General features: G+C 43.7%; 1 protein-coding gene across 3 annotated transcripts in view; it reads left to right on the top strand.

The window, feature by feature from the left end:
* Positions 1–20,051, top strand: part of midn (midnolin) — a 31,754-nt gene extending 11,703 nt beyond the window's left edge. Inside the window, exons 1-9 of one of the 3 annotated variants that reach the window (XM_060941394.1) lie at positions 228–326; positions 443–497; positions 2,801–2,978; positions 4,269–4,356; positions 4,467–4,529; positions 9,997–10,455; positions 10,541–10,661; positions 10,766–11,080; positions 17,120–20,051. In XM_060941394.1, the coding sequence (XP_060797377.1) occupies positions 2,809–2,978; positions 4,269–4,356; positions 4,467–4,529; positions 9,997–10,455; positions 10,541–10,661; positions 10,766–11,080; positions 17,120–17,382 (1,479 nt within the window). In that variant the 5' untranslated portion in view covers positions 228–326; positions 443–497; positions 2,801–2,808 and the 3' untranslated portion in view covers positions 17,383–20,051. Of the gene's footprint in view, positions 1–216; positions 498–2,800; positions 2,979–4,268; positions 4,357–4,466; positions 4,530–9,996; positions 10,456–10,540; positions 10,662–10,765; positions 11,081–17,119 lie in introns of those variants that run through there. The other 2 variants (XM_060941392.1, XM_060941393.1) reach the window with 2 other exon arrangements.
* Positions 20,052–22,191: the final 2,140 nt, after the last annotated feature.

Genomic DNA, 22,191 nt, shown 5'->3' with positions numbered 1-22,191 from the left:
TTACTACACATATTGCCAAGTCCACCTTAAAACACACGCTGACACTGCAGCTATAGCAGGTTCTGCTCCACCCACTGTAGTAGTGCGTTGGCGTTGTTTTCCCCACCCGTATTCCGGAAACCCCGCCCCTTGCGCTATGTTCCTCCGCCTCTTGGTCGGAATGTGGGTGGGTTTTAAAAGCTTGGTAGGTTGTGGAGTGATCGGTCTTTCCTCAAAGCAGGGACCTTATAAATAGACTCAAACAGGCGCACAGCAGTCACGTCGGAACAGGACCGGAATACCGGCGTCTACTGGTACTGCTTTAAGAGGACTATAATAAACAGCTTGTAGGTGTCGGAAGCCGAATTATAAAATAACACACATTTTTGGATATACAACTATATAAAGTATAAAATCGTGGATTAGTGCAAACTCCAACACATATCCCACTCAATACATGCAGAAACCAGTGGACCTTCAGGAATCGCGGAGCTTTGAGGTTTTCGCCACTATAATCGGTAAGTTTAAATGTCAGTCTCACAGCTGGACGCACATCTGGATCCTCGGGTTAGATTTACGCGACTGAAATCGAGACGGTGGTGAAAAACCTGAATACAAGAGGATGTCAAGATGGTCTGTCTCTCTTTGCAGGATTATATTGTTTGGAAGAAAAATGGATTGGGATCTTAGCAAAATGTTCTGGCAGTGTTATTGTCATGCACATCCTTGATTTTGGTTAGAGTTTTCCTGCACTGCTACCAAACTGTAGCCTACTTTTCGCCGTGGCTGGGGTGCTGGTGGTACCAACAAGGGTACAGCAAGGGTTCGGGACTTTCACTGTCTCTTTTACATAAGAAAATGCATGTGTTTTACTTTTTGCGACATCAGTTGTTCATCATCATCATCATAATAATAAATAACCTATACCAACACTTCTGTAATTAGAATTAAACTGTATTCTTCCTTGTCCCTGGGTCCTTTTGTACGTTTAGAAAGAAAATGTGAGTAGAAGGCACCTTTAAGGAGCACTGATGTACCTTAAGGGTATACCCAATTCCATGCACCTTGTAAGGTCAAAGATAACCGACACAATAAAGGATCACATCCCTTGATGAACCCATAATGTTCCCACCCCAGCGACAAGGAAGAATAGTATGGTAGCCTATTTCAATACATGATTTTACGTTATATTTTTATCTCGCCAATCTACAGAGCTATATCTATGGCGTAAACACTAAATTAAATATGACGAAGCACAATAAACATGTGCGTAGTTTCCTGTTCAGAATGTTTATATGGTCAGACGCTATAACCACCGACATCAGTTTACTCTGTGTGTGTGTGAGAGAGAGAATGAGATCATGGCTAAAGTCCAAATCCCTATATACTCCCCATATACGTGCACTGCGTGGAGTATCATGTAATGGCTTCTCCTGCATTTGTGAAGTACTATATGTTCAGTGGAAAGGTATTTGGGATTGGAAAGCTGAATTATTTATGCCTGTGCTTACCACTGGTAGGCGATCGAGTCTCTATTTTATTTTCGTAGAAACTCAAACACTACGGGAATGTGCTCCAGCTAAGCAGTAAAGTAGTCTGTACCTATGTAGTCATTTTATAGATCAACGTTGAATTAAGAGTTTCGAGTGTTTTTGGCACGTCATTTATTGTCTCGAAAGTAATATCTAAAAGCAAAATAACACCCTCTGGCTCCCCGTGAAACTAATATCGCATTTCTGAGAGGTCAGACTTTGTCAGTGACGTCATTCGTGGTTTATACAAGCTGATTATGATTAGTGACGTCACTCATTTCGCGCCCATTGCTCATCGACAGCGTTCCCTTCCAGTCCTTTGATAAAGGCGGACTTCCTTATAATTAACCTCGTTCCTGTTTTACAGTATTAATGATTATTGCAGCCTAATTATTGGACACGTACAAACGATGACTCTCATTACAGGTTTATTTTTAGCGCATCTACAAAAGAGCGATATTAGCAAGCATGCTATAATCTCATCTAAAACACCTGAAACTGAAGCCATATTCAGTTAACCTGTTCCAAATAATTAGCAGCAGGGTGGGCTACATTAATTCTGGCACCTAAATGACTATGAATAGCACCGAAACGAGGCTGTGCCGGGTCTCTTTTTGTTTTCGCAGCAGTTTAAATGTTATGAATGGCTTTAGAATCGCGCAGTGGGCGGAAACCGGAGCGTTGCTAAGGAGATTAAGCCTCGCCTACTTAGCCAGGATTCGTCCTCAATGAGGAAAATAGACGTTGAGCAGAGGAAGGGGGTGGGGCTTGTTCGGCACGTGGGTGTGAATGTGTCGTCGTGATTGGGTAAACTGGATGACATCTTTCGTTAGACCCGCCTGTGATAGGTCGGTGTAATTGTAGCCCGGCGGCAGAGCACAGAAACGCGACGCTCCGTTTGACGCGAGGAGCGAGCTGCAGCCGTCCAGGGTTAGTTTTACTGGCTTCTGCAGAAAGCTGCTTATCCAAAACGACACAACAGTGGGCTAAACAAGTGCGCATGCGTTTGAAGCGGTTTGTCCGTTTTGCTTGACTCGCCTAACTGTTTAAATCCCCTCCGCGTGCCCTCTTTAAAGCTCCGGAAAGCCTCGTGCGGATTTCACACAGGATTTAACCGTCTTTCCGGCGGCGGTCCGGCACTTTTCTGGGAATATACTGCTTATATCAGGACTAAACAACAACAAAATAATAATTATAATAATAAGGAAACGCGGTGTTTTCATCCTGTGGAGAAAACAGAACCTAAACGAAGCCGACTGACCGCTTTCTGTTGTGCACGCGCGTCGCAGGCTCTCGAATGGACCCGCAGCCGAGCGCGCCCCCGATGAACCTGCACATCCACTCCACTACGGGCACGCGCTTCGAGCTCTGCCTCCCCGCCGAGGAGACTGTGGAGGGGCTGAAGAGGAGGCTGTCTCAGAGGCTCAAGGTGCCCAAAGAGAGACTTGCACTTCTGCACAAAGAGACGTGAGTATTACCTGGTCATAACAACAATAGTAGCAGCCATGTTTAGTCTGGTCTGGGTCAGAGGTCAATAGGTCAGCTGCACCACAATTTGTGCCAGTTAGACTTGGCTTCTTCACGTTATTATGATGTGTAATCTTTTTTTTTTCCCCCTCTTGTAACTTGCGCCTTACCTTCCTCTACAAGTGCTGTGAGTTGATTTTGATTTGATTTGCGTGGCCTATGTCTGGAATGTGTGCATTCTCAGATTAGTAACTGGATGAGCATCCTTCACTGACATTTCTTGCATTAACTGAACTTCTAGAACTGCTGCCTCATAAGATAAGATAAGATCAGAGTCTTTTATTATCCCACAAGGGGAAATTTACATTGTTACAGCAGCAAAATATATAAAGAGATAAAGATAAGGCAGTGAAGGAGTAGTGTAAAAGTACTAAGTATACAAAGTGTGTATAAAATAAACTACAAAAAAAAAAACTCCGACAACATTCTTGTGCATGTCATTTTTAATGTCCAGACAAGGTGTCCTACAGAGACTCTCACTATTCTAATGTGTTAGTGTTCTTCTATGATGTTAAAAAAAAAAAAAAAGATGGGGTGTGATGTTAATTTCATTGAGCTTATTAGACTGCCTAACAATAACACAAAGGTGGTAGAATTGGGAGGGGAAACAAACGGGGCCTCTTTGTTACTTGCAAATGACCCCTAACAGTTGCATTGTTTTCACCTTGAATTAGGCCAATTTAACAGCGTCTATGATGTGATTTGGCAGTGATTGCCCACCCTTTAAAACCAAGGCACTGTTTATTGGCTTTGGCTTTGTCATGGCTTGGGTGCCTCTGGGCAAAGTCCTGTGTCCCTTTTGTTCAGCAACAGGCAACATTTAGCCCTAGCACATGTATGCATGAGTGCATTAGCAGTGTAAGGTTGCCCTGCTGCTGTAGTGCCTAATAATGCCGTATTAGATCAATTATGCTTTGTGGTTAAAGTATCGCACATAGTCATGCTGAAATTTCAAACTTAGTTGTGCATCTATATATAACGTCGCAAAGATTATCGTTTTATAACCATTAAGCATGGTGATGACTACCTGGCAGGAATCTGGTTATGTTTGAATGATTAACTTGCTGATAAGCTTTCAATCAGTTTTATCGCGTTATCCGTCACAGAGAACATCAGGTGTGTCATTGTCCTGTAATAACATGAACTATTAAAAGGAGGGGTCACTTATTTTTGTGTTATTTGATTTGCCAGTAAAAGCAGCAAGCTAATGTGAGCTTATGTACTTTCCAGGCGCCTGAGTTCAGGGAAGCTTCAGGATTTGGGCATTACAGATGGGAGCAAGTTAACTCTTGTACCAACAGTTGAAGCAGGTCTAATGGTAAATGAGTGCTGGGCATTTTCACACCAATTTAATCCTGTGCAATCAAGTGCACTTACAATGAGTGACTCATACTTATGTGGGAATTTTTTTTTTCTTTTTTTGTAAAGTCTCAAGCATCAAGACCAGAGCAGTCGGTCATGCAGGCTTTGGAGAGTCTGACTGAAACCCAGGTAAGCATTACACGTGTGTCTCTTGTGTAGTTCTTGATGTATGTGCAGTCCTATTTGGGGGGGTGTTGTGCGTCGTTGTGCCTGGCATGACCTACAGATCTTTTCCTGAAACACAGGATGCAACGGACGTCATCATGAGCATTTAACTCTGCGACCTCCACATGCTTAGTATGCATATTTTAAGAAACACCCTTTAGTTTCCTGGCAACATAGCAAAGCTGAGACAAGCCCAGGCAGGCTCGATGTAGCACCTACTTGAGAAAGACCTGGTCTGCTTTAATAGCCGTATGCTTCAAGAGTCAAGTTGCTTGTTGAGAAATTAACATTATAGACGTGATTTTTTATTATTTCTGTATGCACTATTTCTTTCATGCACCATATGGTTGCTGAGGGCTGTACTGTATAAACAGCCTGCATGTCATAGTATTGCAAATAACTGTCGGCTTATCACGTGATTAGTCTGTTTTAAATTTTTTTTCCCTGGCGATCCTGGCTTTGACAAAAAAGCCAATAGTGATGTTAGAGCAGCAAGTTTATTTGCGAAAGGAGGAATGAGGTGGCGTGTGTTGGGGTTTGACTAGGGAGTGCACCATTCTTCTCATGTTGCACACCTTCTCTCAGCGACTATGGCTGTTTCCTAAAGAAAGGTGTTTCTTTTGGCCATGAAAGCTAAGGGCTGTAGTACAGCTGCTTTATCAGTGTAGACAAACATTGTAGTTATATATTTCAATGGTCAAGTTGCACATCCAGGGCTGGGATTTCTGAAAAATCTACTGGCTGCAAACACCTTTTTACAACTGCATGACTACACAGCTGGTACAAATAACATTTGGGCAGGGGAAAAAAAAAAAACACGCTCTGCCTAGAGCCCATTTGGTCACCTAATTTCAGTCCTGAACAGCATTCAGTTTCACAATGCAGCCCTGGGTCAAACCCACCCACCCAATTATGTGGTTGATTTGTGTGCACGTGTGTGAAATATCACGTTATGTACTTGGAAACATGCTCCGAGAGATGCAGTAGATGAGGGTGCTTTATGGCAGTGTCAGGATTCCAACTTCTTCAGCTACATAGCACTAATGTAGCTTCCTGAGAGTGATCTATATTTGCATTCCATGTAATCAGATAGTGTGCTTTATGGAAAAGGAAGACTGCCAGTTATTGGAATAATACTTTTTCCTTGTTATTCCAGCCCTGTAATTTGAGGCTGTGGTGGTTTTTCATGTCTCATTGACAGCTTGAGTTTTTCTCCCCTCTCGCCATAGTGAAATGGAAGGAAAAGGGAATCTGGACTGAGGCATGTAGCACATCATTTTAATCAATTCAACCTAGTACTTTTCGTCTTTCTCAGTTCACGTTTTCCCACTTAATTTAACCACACGGTCAGTCTATGGGTACTGGAAGATAAAAACAGTTTTCTCAAGAGATCTGAAAGCAAGCATATAAAAGTTTTAATGTGCTTGACTTGAGGTATCATTGACCCTCTGCTGGAATAACAACCGGTGTCGTATTCCCTCAAGCTGGTCCCCTAATTTCAAGTCTCTCTGCTAGTCTGCCCTTGACTGTGGCTACATGTTTTGGTGTATTGCGTATAATAGTGTAATTTGTGTCTTTTTAACTTCAGCACATGTTGCCCATCTCAATGTTATTCTTGAAGGTTTTCCACCAGAACCCCCCACCAGCTTCAGCAACACCCACTAGCCCTCTTCAGAGTAACTCCAGAGCAAAGCAGTGTTTGCCATTGTGCCTGAATGTGGACAGATGCAAATAGTGGCCTCTAATCATATAGGGAGAGGAATCACCTTCTCTGTCACTGTTCTCGTCATTCCCACCCACAGTACTCTCCCTTTGGGCCGAGAGAGGGGAAGAGTCACAAGACAGATAAGCGTGGGCTGAGAAATGGCTTCTCTAAACCTGTCACTTGGGTCCGAGTGCAGTTCATATGAAGTTACCAGGAAGGGCAGTGGTCACTCAGAAAACTACATGTTCGCTGTAGATACAAATGGAGAGGTGGACATTCTTATTGCAACATAGTCCTCCTGGGTTGTGCTGTGATTTAAAAATTACAAAATGTCATCAGAAATGTGAACACTTTGTTATAGGAGGACTTGGTTATTTGGGTTGCACACCATGTTTCTTTTCAAAGACTTTGACATAATCTCCCCTTTATTTTTAATCATTGATGGATGTGATTCCTGGAATGGGGGGGGGATCCATACAATTAATTATGGCTGCATAATGAACGTTCTTTTCATTTAGATGGGAAACTTTGTGCTATAAAATACAGCCGTGCCTCACTATTATTGATATGTCAAATTAAAGTCTCTTATAGCAGTGTCTCTCACTCATCTTGAGCCAATTCCATCTGACTCAGAAGGTGTTGAGTCTTCACAGTGCATATTTCTGATCAGAAGGCAGAACACGGGGGAGGGAGATGGAGCGAAAGAGCGGATGCAGCAGGAGCACGGCGCAACGTCTAAGTGGATTGCTCCTTTGTAGCCCTTGCAAAACCTCAAAGCGATTTGATTGTTTGCTTCAGATGAGGTATAGAAATGATGGGGGATGACAGAAGCTTTAACAGGCAGCCCATCAGGAATGGCACTCTGGATTTTGTAATCATTCAGCTGATCAAATCCAGCTGTCACCCCCTGGTCTGATCCAGTTGCAAACCATAACACCACCATGTCGTCCCCCCCCCGTGAGTCCTTGAACAGTTCAGCATCCCCTCAGTCAGACCATTTGAAGGTGGCCTTTTTTTTCCAGGATTTTGAGAATGCAAGTGATCGATTACTTTACAGCCCCCTGTTATTTCGTCCTGACCCACTGGGTGTGTTTGTGTATCAATAGAACTCTGCAGCAATCAAAACCTGCTTGTCGACACTAGATTTTAATAAGCTGCTTTTGTAGTTTCTGTACCAAACTAGTCCTGCGATGGGACACATTTATGACTTGACCCGTTTCACCATATACGGACATCCCTGTACTGTGGAAAAATGGGCCGTTTTTGTTTTATGTTTTACAGCTTAAATAGCTGTAGTGTTTGCCTTGTGTGCTGTATGAGAGATTACCCTGATACAGAACACTACCAGCCTCTGAATTTGAGGAAAGGGGGAGGAAAAAGAATCCTAGAGGCAGGATATCACTGAATATTTCATCAGCACTGAACAGCATCTCAACTCTGCTGCCATCCAGCCCCCACCTTCTCAACCCAGTGTTTTCTCTGCCATCTAGACCACTCATCTCTCTCTTTCTGTTCTTTGCACCCCTTTCACTGAATAGCAATGACAGTCCACTGCAGCACAGAATGCCACTGAAACCAAACAAAACTGACAAGTGCTGAAGGGTAACAAAGATGGTTTAACTGGGGGGGGGAGACACAGTAGGCACCTCAAGTACTTCATTGATTTGAAGTATTTCATTGCAACTAGGCTACAGTCCAATTTTACACTAGCCTGATTTTAGGAAGGCAGAAGAGACTAGATTGGTGCTCAGTTTGAAGGTCAAACAACTTCAGAGACATTTGAGTGCATCATTATAGCCTGATCAGAAATCTGATCACGAGCACAAAAGTTAATGGCCTTTAAAACAAAGAAGCATGTTCGAACAGGAAATGTCTCATCGCTTTTGAGTATATAACCTTTTCAAGTGTTTTAAACTGCAGACCAGCACACATTACACCCATGAAAACAAAGCTGCCTTTTCTAACTAAACAGTTCCAAACACATTCTGTATTTCTATCCATAGGTCATGTGGTTTCAGCTGACTAAGATGATTTTTGAGATGCTGTTGTGCATGCACACATGCGCTCCATAACAGCCTTCTAATATGTTTTAGTTCCTTTTTCCATCCCTCAGTGTCTACTCTTGATGTGGAAAAACATCTGTTGTCTTAATATCAGGGTACAAAACGGTTAAAAATAAATAAATAAACCCATTACTCCACCATGGTCATTTGTTAATGTAAGAGAAGCACATGGTAGGTGAAGTATTGACAGGCTGTTTGAGTCGCATTAAAGGTCTCTGCCATCTGCAGCTTGTCCTCGCCCCTTAGGACCACTTTTGTTGGTGCGCACTCTTATGTGGGTAGCGTATGAGTCAGTGCAACTCTTTGGCCCAGTGGGGACTGATCCCTAAGGTTAATGTGGGGTCTGACAGTCCAATTTACCGACGAGCAGTCTCAAAACATGCAGCTCCTTGTGGGTTTCACACCACAGCCTCCATGATGTAGCCACACAGTTGAAGTGGAGGCCCTGTGCCTCTCGCTACATAAGCGGTTACTCATACAGCTATTGCAGGGGCTCATTTCAACTGCCTGAGCTGTGTAGGTTGATGCAAATTACCATTACTGTTTGCCTGACAGCTGTCAATCAGTGCATGGGTCCTCCCTGCCCACCACCTGGGCTGACTCATTTAGTGACCTTTGCATGGAGTTTCCCACAGATCTCAAGCTTCAAAGGTGTACACATTTAATATGCAAAATATTAGTCATTTCAAGTAATGAAGTTTTGGTAATTGTACAGATATAATCAGATGCTGCACATGCACAATTGTAGGCAATGATGAAGATGCAATGAGAGGCATTCTGTTATAATGCTGAACTCTGGAAAGGTCCAGAAAAGGCTCCTTCAACTACCAAGTGTGTGTTGCTGATGGAAATATAGTACCCACAAAACGGGTGAGGGAGGAACATGATAGTGGGGGAGACCCCAGTGAAAATGAAGGTTAATAGGTCAGCCAAAGCAAGCCTGCTGGAAGACTTTGATACGTGTGTTAGTGTTAAAACACATGCATGCACAGCTATGGAAAAAATTAAGAGACCACTGCAAAGTTATCAGGTTTTCTGGTTTAACTAATTATTATAGGTATGTGTTTGAGGAACATGAGCATTTTGTCTTATTCCATAAACTGACAAGCCATATAATACATGTTTTTATAATTTATTATAAATTTTAAATTATAGTAAAATTATGTAACTTTTAAATGCATGTAGACTATAATAAAATCTATTCCAGAATGGCCCAGTTGTTTATTTCCCAGTGTCCAGACAAGCCCAGTGTATTCCTCTTCCTGTAGGGGTCAAAGCCCCCAGGCTTGGCTCGGTTTTCCTTTCTGGGCACTCCTAAAATGGGCAAGGTTTCCACTTCCACTCTGAGCCCACAAACAATTGTCCATTATGTGGTTGCTCGGCAAGTGGGTCTGTATCCTGTTTCTGTGGTGGATTTTTAAGGCCCAAGGCCAGACAGAAGTTGGTCCTTTTGTGGGTGTACTGAATGGTGGAGTTCAGCAATGGGGGAGTATTTTTGTCAGTGTGCATGTGCTTCCATGTAATTGCATTTTATTGCCTAAAACAATGTGCACAATTTTGTATTCCTTGAGCCTTTTTGCCAAAATCGCTTGACCCGAGTGTCTGTGCACAGGGACATTCCTAAATCCTCCCTTTTCTCCCCCCACCGTTTCCTGCTTTATAGGTCAGCGACTTCCTGTCTGGCCGCTCTCCTCTGACCTTGGCCCTGCGCGTGGGCGATCACATGATGTTTGTCCAGCTGCAGTTGGCAGCACAGCACTCGGGCAACCAGCAGTCACAGCACAGGCATCTTGTCACACGTAGTAGCTCTGATGGCACAACAGGACATTCAGCAGGTGCTGCAGCCATTACTGGCACCCAGAACCGGGTTTCTCACAACCAACACGCACACCCACACCATCTGCAAACAACGCTTCCACCCAGCCCTGTGAGCCATACACCTTTTCCCTCTTCTCCTTCTGGCCACTCTATTCCCCCTATGTATCCCACCTCAACATCCAGGCACTGCAGCACCCCAACCCGCTCTTCGCATCTCCCAGAAGGTATCTTCCGTTCTCAGCAGCCGCTGTCGGCTTGTCAGAACTCCACCAGCAGCTCTACCCCTGCTGGTCCCTGTCCAGAGGTAAGTCAGTCCATCCAAATCCAAATATGGATCATTAACATAGCATACCAGCAGACAGTTTATCTTTTACCCATGTCCTGTGCAGGCAAATTGCACCACAAAGGCTACAAGCAATTGCAGTGCACCATCACGTTCACGTAAACCAGGTGCTATCATCGAAAGCTTCGTCAACCATGCTCCTGGAGTCTTCTCTGGGACGTTTTCAGGTATTGCCAACAATTAATGTAGAGTGGATTTATTTATTTATTTATTTAACCCCCCCCCCAAAAAAAAAGGCATTTAACCTTCTACTTTCCTCTTGTTCCTGTAGGCACTTTGCACCCAAACTGTCAGGACAGCAGTGGGCGGCCACGGCGTGACATCGGCACCATTTTGCAAATCTTGAATGACCTCCTGAGCGCCACACGCCACTACCAGGGCATGCCCGCCTCTCTCACACAGCTCCGCTACCAGACACAGTGCAGTGGTGCAGCATCTCCAGTGCCCTCACCACCGCCTTCACCTCCAGCCACAGCCGAGCTTGCCAGCCTCTCCTCCAAAGCTACCTCTGTGCCGTCTGTGAGCCAGGCACCTCTCCACCCACTGGTGCAGTGCCAGAGCCAGGTCCGAATGTGCAAACCTCCTGGTGAGTAAAAACACCTTAACATGCTATAATTTTTTTTTTTTTTTAAACAAAACGCACCCTTGTAGGATGATACCTGCAATCAGCTGAAGAGAAATGGAGTGTGGCACTGTTGTTTCACTGTAATGAAAGTGTGATACCTGAAGGGTACTGTAGAAAATAGAGTAGTAGTAAGGGACTAGAGTGAGGTGAAAAGACTGTACTGTCTAGGGATTCCACTGCCTTTCTCAGCAGGCTTGTTCTGTCAGGCATCAGTGGTTGCATTCTGGCAGTAGCAGCACGTCAGGCTTTGTCTCTGTGTGCCGATGGTGTTGGCTTTCCCCTACAAGAGAATGAACGTGGGAGGGTGGGTGCAGGAGATAGTCAGCTAAGATAGGTTTCACAGGCGTGTGGCAGGTAGAAAGAAAGGGCTGAGCTTTTGGATGAAGAAATGGTCGACGTTAATGCTAGCCCGTTTTATTAACACTGTGCAGAATGAATACCATTATCAGAGGAATACTGTGATTTAGCAAAAAAAATTTCTTTAGAAGGAGAGTCCTCCCTTCCTCTAAGATAATTCATATCTTATCTGTGTGCGCTCTGTGCACTCACCCCCTGCTTCCATCATCAGCCTTTCTTTGTTCCACTCCCACATTTCCAGTCAATGGGCCTTCCTACTGTTTCCACTCTGGCAGGCCAGCACTTGGGCTCCATCTGTAAAAACCATCCAGGCACTGCGAGCCAGGCCTCCTCAATGACTCCTTGTTTTTCTTTTGGCCTTTAAATAGAGAGATTTATACAAGAAACATGAGCTCTGAGAGAATGCTCATTGTATTCAGAGGTCTGCAGGAGGGGGGAAATGTACCAAGAGCCCATTCATAAAAATCATTTATATCCGGGCAGCAAATGCCTACCAACTATTTGGCACTTCCTGTATGCTTCAGGACAGGGCTGCCCACTGTCTGACTTCTGTCATCTTTGTCTGATTTGGGGAGGCAACGGATGCAGGTGATCTTTTAACACTTCTTGACCAGCAGGCTTTACAACCTTTAGAGTCTACACAGGTGTGCTTCTACTAGCTTATAGAAATGGCCAAATAAGGCTATGTTCCATGGCTTTTGGGTAAATCTTGTTCCTGGAAACGTCACATACTCGTGTCCATAAGGCTTCCACTTCTTTGGTTTGTGTGTTTCAATAAAGTAAGTAACAGATACCCACGCCCTTCCCTTGAGCCGAGATTCAATCTTTGGAGTATGCTCAGCGTGAAGGGGGTCATCGATGGGGGGTTAAATTAGACACTGAACCCCAGGAGGGGGAAGGTTACCCATGGAGAGGGCTTTTTTTTCGATTGGGAGCAGAAGTTCTGAGCTCAGTGGGTTCTTTGTGCTCCCAGCCCAGCATAGGCCTGCCCTTCTATTTCAACAGCATGTCTAAATAGCTCAACAGAACAACCGGCCAGTCCTATTCAAGTGGTACAGAAATAGAGGATGGAAAAAAGTAATTGGGGGGGGGGGGAACAACTGAAGAAATGGCATAAAAGGACAAAAGACAGAAAGGGGTAGTGAAAGCTAGAAGATTAACACAAGAATTTAGCCCCTATATTCCTTGGTTGCTAAATTCAACAGAGGGATTAAAAGGGGATCAGATTGGGTCTGAAGCTAGGTAGAGTGTACAGGGGGTTGGGGAAAGAATGCTTTCTTCTCCCCTCCCTGTCTGTCAGCTCAGGTTAGTTTAGTTTGGGTTTGGGGAAAGCTGGGTGGAGTTGCGCTTTAGAGAAAAAGTGAGCGTGCAAAAGAAAGGGAAACTAGGGTGGGGACCACTCAAATTCCTCAAGTCGCTCCTTTAATCCACCCAAAAGCAAATGCTGCAGTCTCCTGTGTACATTCTGCAGCACGTGAAATGTCACAATCTCTGCTCTCTTTGTCCTCAGCCTTCCCCTTGTTTAAACAGAGCTGTGGCTTCTCTCTCTGAGACTTCCTTGCCACTTTTGCAGGTCTCTTTCTGCTCAGTCGAGTGCCCCAGGCCTCTTTCTCGGTCACTATGGAGTTCTGACCTACACACCACTCAATAATTCATTCCCTGGCGCAACTCTGCCAACGGTGAGTGTATAAGAAGCCCCTCAGGCCGCCTGTTTGCTGCTGTGAAGCCGTGACCGAGCTCAACTGTTGGGCAGGGCTGTATAGAACCGCTGTCTAATGCCCTTTATTGCTCCCCATATGCAAATAACAGTTATTTTAGATGCTGGCCCCCCTATGGGGCTGTTGATGGCATCACATCCAAGAGGGGATGAGGGGCTGCCTGCTTCCCTGGTTACAGCTCCAGATGGCGGATCACAATGGCTGTCCTCTCCAATGTAGCCAGTCTGAGCTTGTGTTCGCCCTAAGGCGGAGCTGGCTAGTCTCCCAGCTCTCTAGGAACATGCTGCAGCTGGAACATGGAACAACAGCACCCTCTGATTTCAGAGCACAGCTGGGTACAGCCATTAATAGGACGTGTGGATGTGCCTCGTCTATAGGATTTTGTATTTGTTGGCAAGAAACAAAGCTGCCAATTCCCATTTGAGTAGCCTTGGTTTTGCTTCTGAAAGGCGTAGAGAGATCACAAGTATGGATCCTGGTGATGTAGTCATCCACAGAAAATAATTGGGCCTGTTCTCTGCTTGCGATTCCTCTGTTCCCTGATGATCACACTAGCCAATCTATCAGCTCATGTAAATGGAAGAGGGCAGTTAACACTTTCTCATGGTGCATTCAATTGTTTAATGTTGCATGAATCGCAGTTTGAAAAGATTTTAGTGGCTGGGGTCATACAAAAGTGAAGGACTAGCTAGGGAATTGACAGTTACGACACTGAATTAAGGGAAGTGGTTGTCATCGGATCATTTTGGATTTGGCGAAAAGCTTGGTATGTTGCACCAGAAATCTCCCTTGAGAACTGTAGCATTCATCCTTTGAGAACATCCCATCCCCCTGAACCTAAGAATACAAAAAATGACAACTGCTGTTAATGATGCTGATTACTGGGGCTAGTTCAGTGGAGCTGCTCAACTGTATGGACTACTTGACTAGGCAAGGCCCACTGCTGCCTCTCAGATCAAATGCTGATAACTAAGCCAGTTGCTTCGCTGTTTGAATATCTATCTCTCGTGTGTGTGTGTGCGCGCGCACGTGCATTTTTCTGTCTGTGTGTCCTTGCGCGCGCGCGCGCTCTTGCTCTCGTGTGTGTGTCACTTTCTCCTTCACCCTCCCCCTGCCTTCTCTTTCCATTTTCATTCTGTTCTCCCTTACATCTGCATGAGGGTCTGGGCTAAATCCTCCTCCCCTCGATACAGCGATCAATACATTCTCATGCATCAACCTCTTTTTCCGGATGCAAAAAGCACCCAGAGTCTGTTCTCCTTTTTAAAGCACTGTTCTGCTTTTAAGAGAAGCAACACTGCCACAGTGCTTAGAAATTCTGTGCCTTTTCGCTGAAATATTTTCCAGCCCCTTGAACTCGTTTTTACTTGCTGGGTTTTTTTTCTTTTTCTTTTCCCTCGCATGTCCCTCGGATGCCCCTGTTGCAGCACTGATCTGGGGGAGGGGTGTGGGTGGAAGTGGGGGTTGGGAAATGGAGACTAAGGCCAGGTGTATGTGTCATGTTTGGGCTGAACAGCTGCACAGCATGAATCCTGTACCTTTTTTTTGGGGGGGGGGTTCTCTCGTCCTCCCCCATTTCTGCAGAATGGGCCGCAAACCCTTGGGTGCCACGCGTGCATTGCATGCGATTGAGGACACTGCAGCATGCATCTCGCATGGAAACCACACAGCTTTGGCTTAGGGGAGGGGGCTAGCATGGGGAGGGTGAGCATGGAGGAGATGGAATTCTCAGCCCCTTGTCTCCCTCGTCAGTGTCCTCCTCTGTTCATTTGTGAATGCCAAAGGCAAAAAGAAAATCTCCATTCCTTTTCTGCCCCCAAGTCCCGAGTGCACATGAACATGCAGTATGCCGAGGTCTTCGTAAAGGAAGAAGCTTGAAAAGCACGAACCACTGAAGGAAAGAGGGCATTTTCACTGCACTCTCTTGCCTTTGTTCTCCGTGTATCCCTGCTTTTACTCCCAGCCCCCACCCCTGACGCCTGGCCTTTCTCCCTGAGGCTCTCACTTCATCTCTCCCTCTTTGCACTCGCGTCAGGAAGCACTGCAGGATGGCTCCCAGCCACAGCCTAATAATAACCCCCACTGCTATAAACAGAGACTAGAGTCCCCCATCAGGCCACTGCTTTCAGCATGCAAGCATGCCAAGGGCATGTTAGCAAGAGAACAAACACGCAGGTTAAGTCCAGCTTCTTAACATTTCCCAACGTGAGCAGTCGTATGCATGTGCTGGGTTCTTGCCATTCAGGAGGGCATCCGTGGCTCCGTTGGCCAGATGTAGGGAAATGATGCCGATTCTCACAAACGAATAAATAAAGCTTGGCATGGTCTCCTTGTATCCTTTTGATTACATTGTGCATTTATGTGTGCACGGCCTTGCTATGCTCTGAACTCTTAATGAGCTTCTGGGCCTGTCAGTGCCCCCCCCCCCCCCCCCCCCCCCCCCAAATACCCTGTGCTTTTTCATGAACTATGGAGGTGAGGGCCTCTGCTGTACTTTTTTTGTATCCAGCAGCTTTGGGACTGTTTGAGAGGCCTTTGGAGTGATGTACTGATGTATCTCACACACATCCAAAGCTTAAAGACAGACTGACCAAGCTGCCACGCTCGTGATCTGTACATACAGCTCATTTTGGTCCAAAAGCAACCTGATCTGAAAAATGCAATCTTTGTTTATATGGTGAATGAATATCAATTAGGTTATCAGACAAGGAAATTTTTTTTTTTTTAAAGTAATATTTCCACCACAAGAAGAAAGGCTAATAAAGTACACGAAGATGCATCTCCTTTCATATTTATTTTTGGCAGGGGAAGCAGATGGAATTGGGTGCCATGATGCATCCCCTTTCCACGGCAGTATAATACCAGAATGTGGGCCTCCCTATAGTCCCACTGTTTTTCTTAAAGCAGATGGGGGTGTCTCTTTACTCAGGGGGAGGTGGGCGAGTGATCACTCGTTCAATGAGCTTAGGCTAGGGAAAGGAATGGGGGGACTGGTCTACTTCGCTTACAATTTCCATTCGCTTGCATTTTCTATTGAAAGCCAATAGCCGTGTCCTCGCCTGGAGATGGATTGCCACACTAGAGCTAAGGTTTAATCAATAGGTCTTTTTAATTTGCCATCGATCCATGTTAAAAGCTACTGCTGCTGCTGCTGGGGTGTCTGTGTGGAGCAATGAAAGATGGTCTGTGCTTTGGGTTATTGACATTCTAGCCTGTTATTTCATTATTTAATTCTGGAAGAGATCCTAATGGAGCTAGCTAATAGATTGCGGTTGCTTTTTTTTTTTCCCCCCTTCCATCCTTCTGAATATATTTATAAATGAAATTAAAGCTGAGCAGGATAGTGTGGTCTGATGTTTGTAGCAGTGAAGACCCCAGGGCTTTCTTTACCAATACGCATATCAACGGGAAAATGCATTTCGGGAGGCATCAGTGATTGGAACTGATGAGCAATAGAATATATTTGCATGTGAAAGAAACACTATTGGCACTTCTTAGTGTTTGTTTGCATCTTGCTGAAGTAGTGGTTTTTCTTTGGTGACTGACCATATCTGTGGCTCAGTTTTGTCCTTGAAAATCTCAAGGTCACGTTCTTCTGGACATTGAGCGATAAAGGTGTCCGAAAGGACATAAAGCCATGCGCTTTGTGCTGGTGTCAGGTACTGCAAGCAGATGCAGGTATGCCCCTGCTTAGAGACAGTCTAAGACAGATTATTGTTTCTTTTTAAGAATATTAGCCTCATCACTCAAGCCGGAGTCTGTTCATTATGAATTAGTGCCATACACACACGGAGCTGAAGCTTCACTTCCCACACTGAACAGTCACGAGACGGGTTTCACTCCGTGCCAGAGTTCAAACAGAAATTGCCGTGTAATGGTACATGCAGCAGGGACCTGGCTCTAATCGTCTCTGTTTGCTCTGCAGGTGACCGACTAAGACAGACTGAGAACCGAGCAACGCGCTGTAAAGTGGAGCGGCTGCAGCTGCTCATGCAGCAGAAGCGGCTAAGGCGGAAGGCTCGGAGGGACTCTCGCGCTCCCTACCAGTGGCTCCCCAATCGCAAGGCTGGACGCAGTAACAGTAACAGCAGCATGTCCAGTGAAGGTTCGCTTGACCTGGACTTTGATGACTCTGTATGGAAACCGGACGTCAAGGCCGACATGAAGTCAGAGTTCATCATGGCCTGAAACAACAATGTCTTAACTGAGGAGTGGCATCGAAGTTGTTTTATGTACAGAAACAGGAATAATGTGAGACTGTAAGGCTGGTGTTGACTGAGAAAACCCAAATGCATCATACACTTCCCTTCAAACAGACTTGTTTCACAAAGGAAGTTAAACTGACCTTTACCATGTATCCCTATCAGCCTATGGTTATGAAAATGGACTGAAAAAAAACTTGCGAGAAGTAAAAGCAAGAAAGGAGCATAGCAGACTTCAATGGTGTAGGGTATTTTTTTTTTTTTCTTCTTTTTCCCCTCCTTTCCCAAGGAGAACACAGGGATGGAAATCCATCCAGGGCGAATGCAGCTATCACATCCAGAAGACTTTTTTTTTTTTTTTTTAAATTAACCCCCCCTCCTTTCTTCCCACAGGGGCATTCACAACTTATGAAGCAGATGGGGATTTTGTTTGCTTTTTATTCCTATTAATCAATTTACTATTTTGAAACCAATATGTAGCATTACCCACATAGCATTCAGGTTTCCAATCTTATGGATGAAGAGGTTTTATTTGCACATATCTTTTTGATTTAACAGTCAATACAAGAAATGGTACAGTGCATTTTGAGCCTAACAAAGCTTTTTAAATGCAGCTTGGTGTAGTGATGGGTTTAAAGAGGGAACCACAAAAGCAAAACACAACTTGTAAAGACAGTCCAATTTCATATTTAATCGAGTTCTGTTCAAATCTGACATGGCTAGTTCTCTAAACATCCAGAGTTTCTTTAACATTGCTTGGTGCATTTCCCATAAAATCTCTTCTCTCTGCACTCATGAGAAAATTGCTGATTAACATATCCTCAAAGCATTTGAGCCCATCCTTCCACTTGAGAAGTCTCCTGTCTTGTCTATGTGATGGTAGTCTCTTGAGAGAACCTTTTTGCAAATTGCTCTTAAGTGATGGCCTACTTAAATTACCCTTGTTTAAGACCCTTATTCTGTCTTGTTAGATGGAGAAAGAGGAGAACAATAGGCCTAGGGCCATCGTCTTTCCCCTGTTCGATAGTGCCTCACGGGTAGATGCACTAACATCCAATTAGGCCTTGCACAGACCCACAGGTCTGCAACTACACAGGATTTTACTTTGCATGCAAATGTGTGAATTATGCTTTTTTTTTTTTGGTTAAAAAAAATAAAATATAAAATGCAGGTGCTTATGAATGCGTTTGTAAAAAGAAAAGAGAGAATGTTGCTTGGGATTTGCTAATTAGAAATGTTACATATCAGTGGCGAACCAACACCCAAGGGCAGGACTCTTTGTTTCAGTGTTCATGGATCATTCCTGGACTGTAGTGAGCTTGGGACAAATGAACATTTTTAGCAACACAGCAAAAAAAAAAAAAAGGAAAAAAAACAGCCCTGAAATAGCCAACAAGCCCTAGGAGCCACAATGATGTTGGACCAGTGTCAAGAATTTTATTTAAAAAAAAAAAAGTGGGGCAAAGACCACAATTGCACTCTTAGAGTTTGCAATGAGATTACCTGCATGAATGGAACCTGGATTTTTCTTTCCCCCCCCCAAGTGGCCTTACCTTTCACAAACACATACTTAGGGACTGGGGGACTCGATGGGGAGTGTATTTTGTTGTTGCTGGTGTGAGTGTCAATTTCTCCAGTTATTTGGGCAACTCCTTATTTCTTGAAGGTGGAAGCTCTAATATGTCAAGGCTTCTGTGCCTTAAAAATTGCCCTTTGTTTAAGGAGGGAAGGGGAGCAGGTCCATCAGCAATGGTATCATGAGCTCTGGTAGAATTCTTGGTATTATTTGTATTTGCAAATATTCAGCACTACTTGGAAGTAATGGCTCTGGCTTCACATTTCACTTGTGTGTGCCGTACTTTGTTGTAAAATCAAGCCCTAATCTATCCTACCACCAAGAAGCTAAAAAGCAGCAAATTTACAAATTAAATGTAAAGAACATTTTATAAAGGAAAGAGAGGGGGAGACTTGGATAATGATGCTAATAACGTGGAAGTTTCAGCTGTAGTGCTGCAGCAACAAAGTGCCCTGACTCCTAACAGATATGTCCTTTAAGGACAAGTTACTACATGCACTTCCATCCTTCTCACACTTCAAAGGACAAATGTCCCACCCAAAACCATTTTCATTTCCATATGTTTATAAAATATACTGTGTGTGCGCCTCACCTATATGTGAAATGACGACAAAAAAAAAAGACAAAAAAAAAATTGAGATGAGCTTGCGAGTGGGCTGTTGAAGGGGTCAGGATTGGGGAGGGGGACATTTCAAATCCAGTTTGTTGAAGTTCACATCATTTGAGTTGCCTGTTCTTTCTTGTAGCCAACAATTAAAGGTAATAACGAGAGTCAAAAATACAATGTTCTAGCTATAGACCGGTGTAGCACATGTGTGACTGTATTAATTTATAAAAACCAAAATGGTAACTGTGAATTATGTATTTCTTTGTGCATTTTTTTTTTTTTTTTTATAAAGTGGGAGAAGGCAAAATGGGGCATGTGCCCTAATTTGTTTTTGTGGAATATAATGGAAATTATCAAGTAAAAAAAACAAAAGAAAGTATCTAAATATATTTTTTTCTTAAGCAATACATTTCAGTGTGACTTGTGATAGGACATTTTTCTTTTTTTTTAGGTAATAAATTGAAAGAAAGCATTTATATGGTCCGTGTCGTTAACTGTCACAATTCTGTGCTGTTTAGAATTATCTCATCTCATTATCTGTAGCCGCTTTATCCTGTTCTACAGGGTCGCAGGCAAGTTGGAGCCTATCCCAGCTGACTACGGGCGAAAGGGGGGGTACACCCTGGGCAAGTCGCCAGGTCATCACAGGGCTGACACATAGACACAGACAACCATTCACACACTCATTCACACCTACAGTCAATTTAGAGTCACCAGTTAACCTAACCTGCATGTCTTTGGACTGTGGGGGAAACCGGAGCACCCAGAGGAAACCCACGCGGACACGGGGAGAACATGCAAACTCCACACAGAAAGGCCCTCACCGGCCACGGGGCTCGAACCCGGACCTTCTTGCTGTGAGGCAACAGCGCTAACTACTACACCACCGTGCTGCCTAGAATTATTATTATTTTTAAATCAATTGGACCTACAGAAGTGCTTTGTAGTGTCCATCAGAAACGCATCCTTATGTTAGTCAGAGTCCAAGAATACCATCACGCAAAAGTCCTGTTAGAGAACAGTTGGTGCGATTGAGTTAATATAGCAATGAATACAGTGGGTTTTTTTTTTTAAATACTCAGTGTTTTGAAGAGGTAGCTCTTTAGCCATTAGTAGAGGAAAGACTTTGTCATCGTACTCCGTAAGCAAAAGATGCTTTTAGAATCAGAATGTGCAGAAAATGAAGAGGCATGATTTAAAAGCTGAAGGACTCCATGTACTTGAGACGTATAGGAGCTTGGATCTGCTTTTAAAAAAAGACTTTCTGCTTAAAGCTCGGAGGGTAAAATGAGTCAGAACAGAAGAGCCAAAATATCTACAAAGAGGGTTTTTTTTTTTTAAATCCTCATATTGCAGTAATTGCAAGGAAAGGGCTGTAATTAGGGGTTGAATTTTGAGATGTCATGTGGAAGTCTTCACCATTCATCCAGCACAATCATGTTAAATCATGACTAACAAGCATGTATAACTCCCAACATTTCTCTCAAACGGCAAGTTCCACTTTTACACTGTTCTATATTTGTATGATACTACATAGGTTTTTACTGGCACTTTGTTGGTAGATTTCATTACCATAATATCCTTTCTATCCACTTTATAAGGAACACCATATCAATACTGATCAGGACCCTGCTTTGCTCTCAGAACAGCTTCAATTCTTTGTGATGTGGGTTCCACGAGGTGTTAGAAACGTTCTTTTGAGATCCTAGTCCATGTTGCCATGAGTGCATCACAAAATCACTGCAGATTCTTCTGGTATACGTTGAATACCCAGAATACCTCAAATATCCCGTTCTGCCACATCCCAGAGGTGTTCTGCTGGATTCAGATCTGGTGAATGAGGTCACTGAAGTACATAGTCATGGAAGTACTTCATGCTAGATTATGATATAAATATATTATACACATGGGACACTTTTTCAATGGAATGAAAACGTGTTCTATTCCCTTCTAGCGGGTTTCATTCATTTGGTTTGATAGCATACAATATTATTAGCATATCACTTATCCTATGTGTATTACGTCACTCTACCCAATGGAGAATGAGCGTTGAATATGGGTTACGATATTGCATGGTTGCCAAGACAACATGATGTCACATGCCAGAGCTGATGCGACTATCCAATGAGAGAGTTCTCTGATGCATATGTGCAGAAGCATTTTTTTGTTTGCTGGGAAAGAAAAAGACACGAACACCTGAAAGGCTACCAAAACTTCATTAGATATTCTTCACACATATTTACAAGAGAAAAACATACTACTACTACTACTACTAATAATAATAATATTGGCTAGCTTTTTTCATGGTTTTTCAGATATATTCCACGCGTCTTTGACTTGTTCAATATCATGCTAGCTGAATGGAATGTATCTGATATACCATGAAAAAAGCCAGCCAGTATTATTTAAATATAAAACCCATGAAGGGATGCACATAGTCAGCAACAATACTCAGATAGGCTGTGGCATCCAAGCAATACTTGACTGGTATTCATACATTTTCTATACCACTTATCCATTGCAGGTCACAGGGAAGCTGGACCAACACAGAGATACAGTGCCTTGAAAAAGTATTCATACCATGGAGTATTCATTGTATCAAAAGTATTCAT

This window comes from Neoarius graeffei, chromosome 15 (assembly GCF_027579695.1).
Source record: "Neoarius graeffei isolate fNeoGra1 chromosome 15, fNeoGra1.pri, whole genome shotgun sequence".
Classification (NCBI taxonomy): Eukaryota; Metazoa; Chordata; class Actinopteri; order Siluriformes; family Ariidae; genus Neoarius; species Neoarius graeffei.
This window is presented reverse-complemented; position numbering and strand designations above follow the sequence as displayed.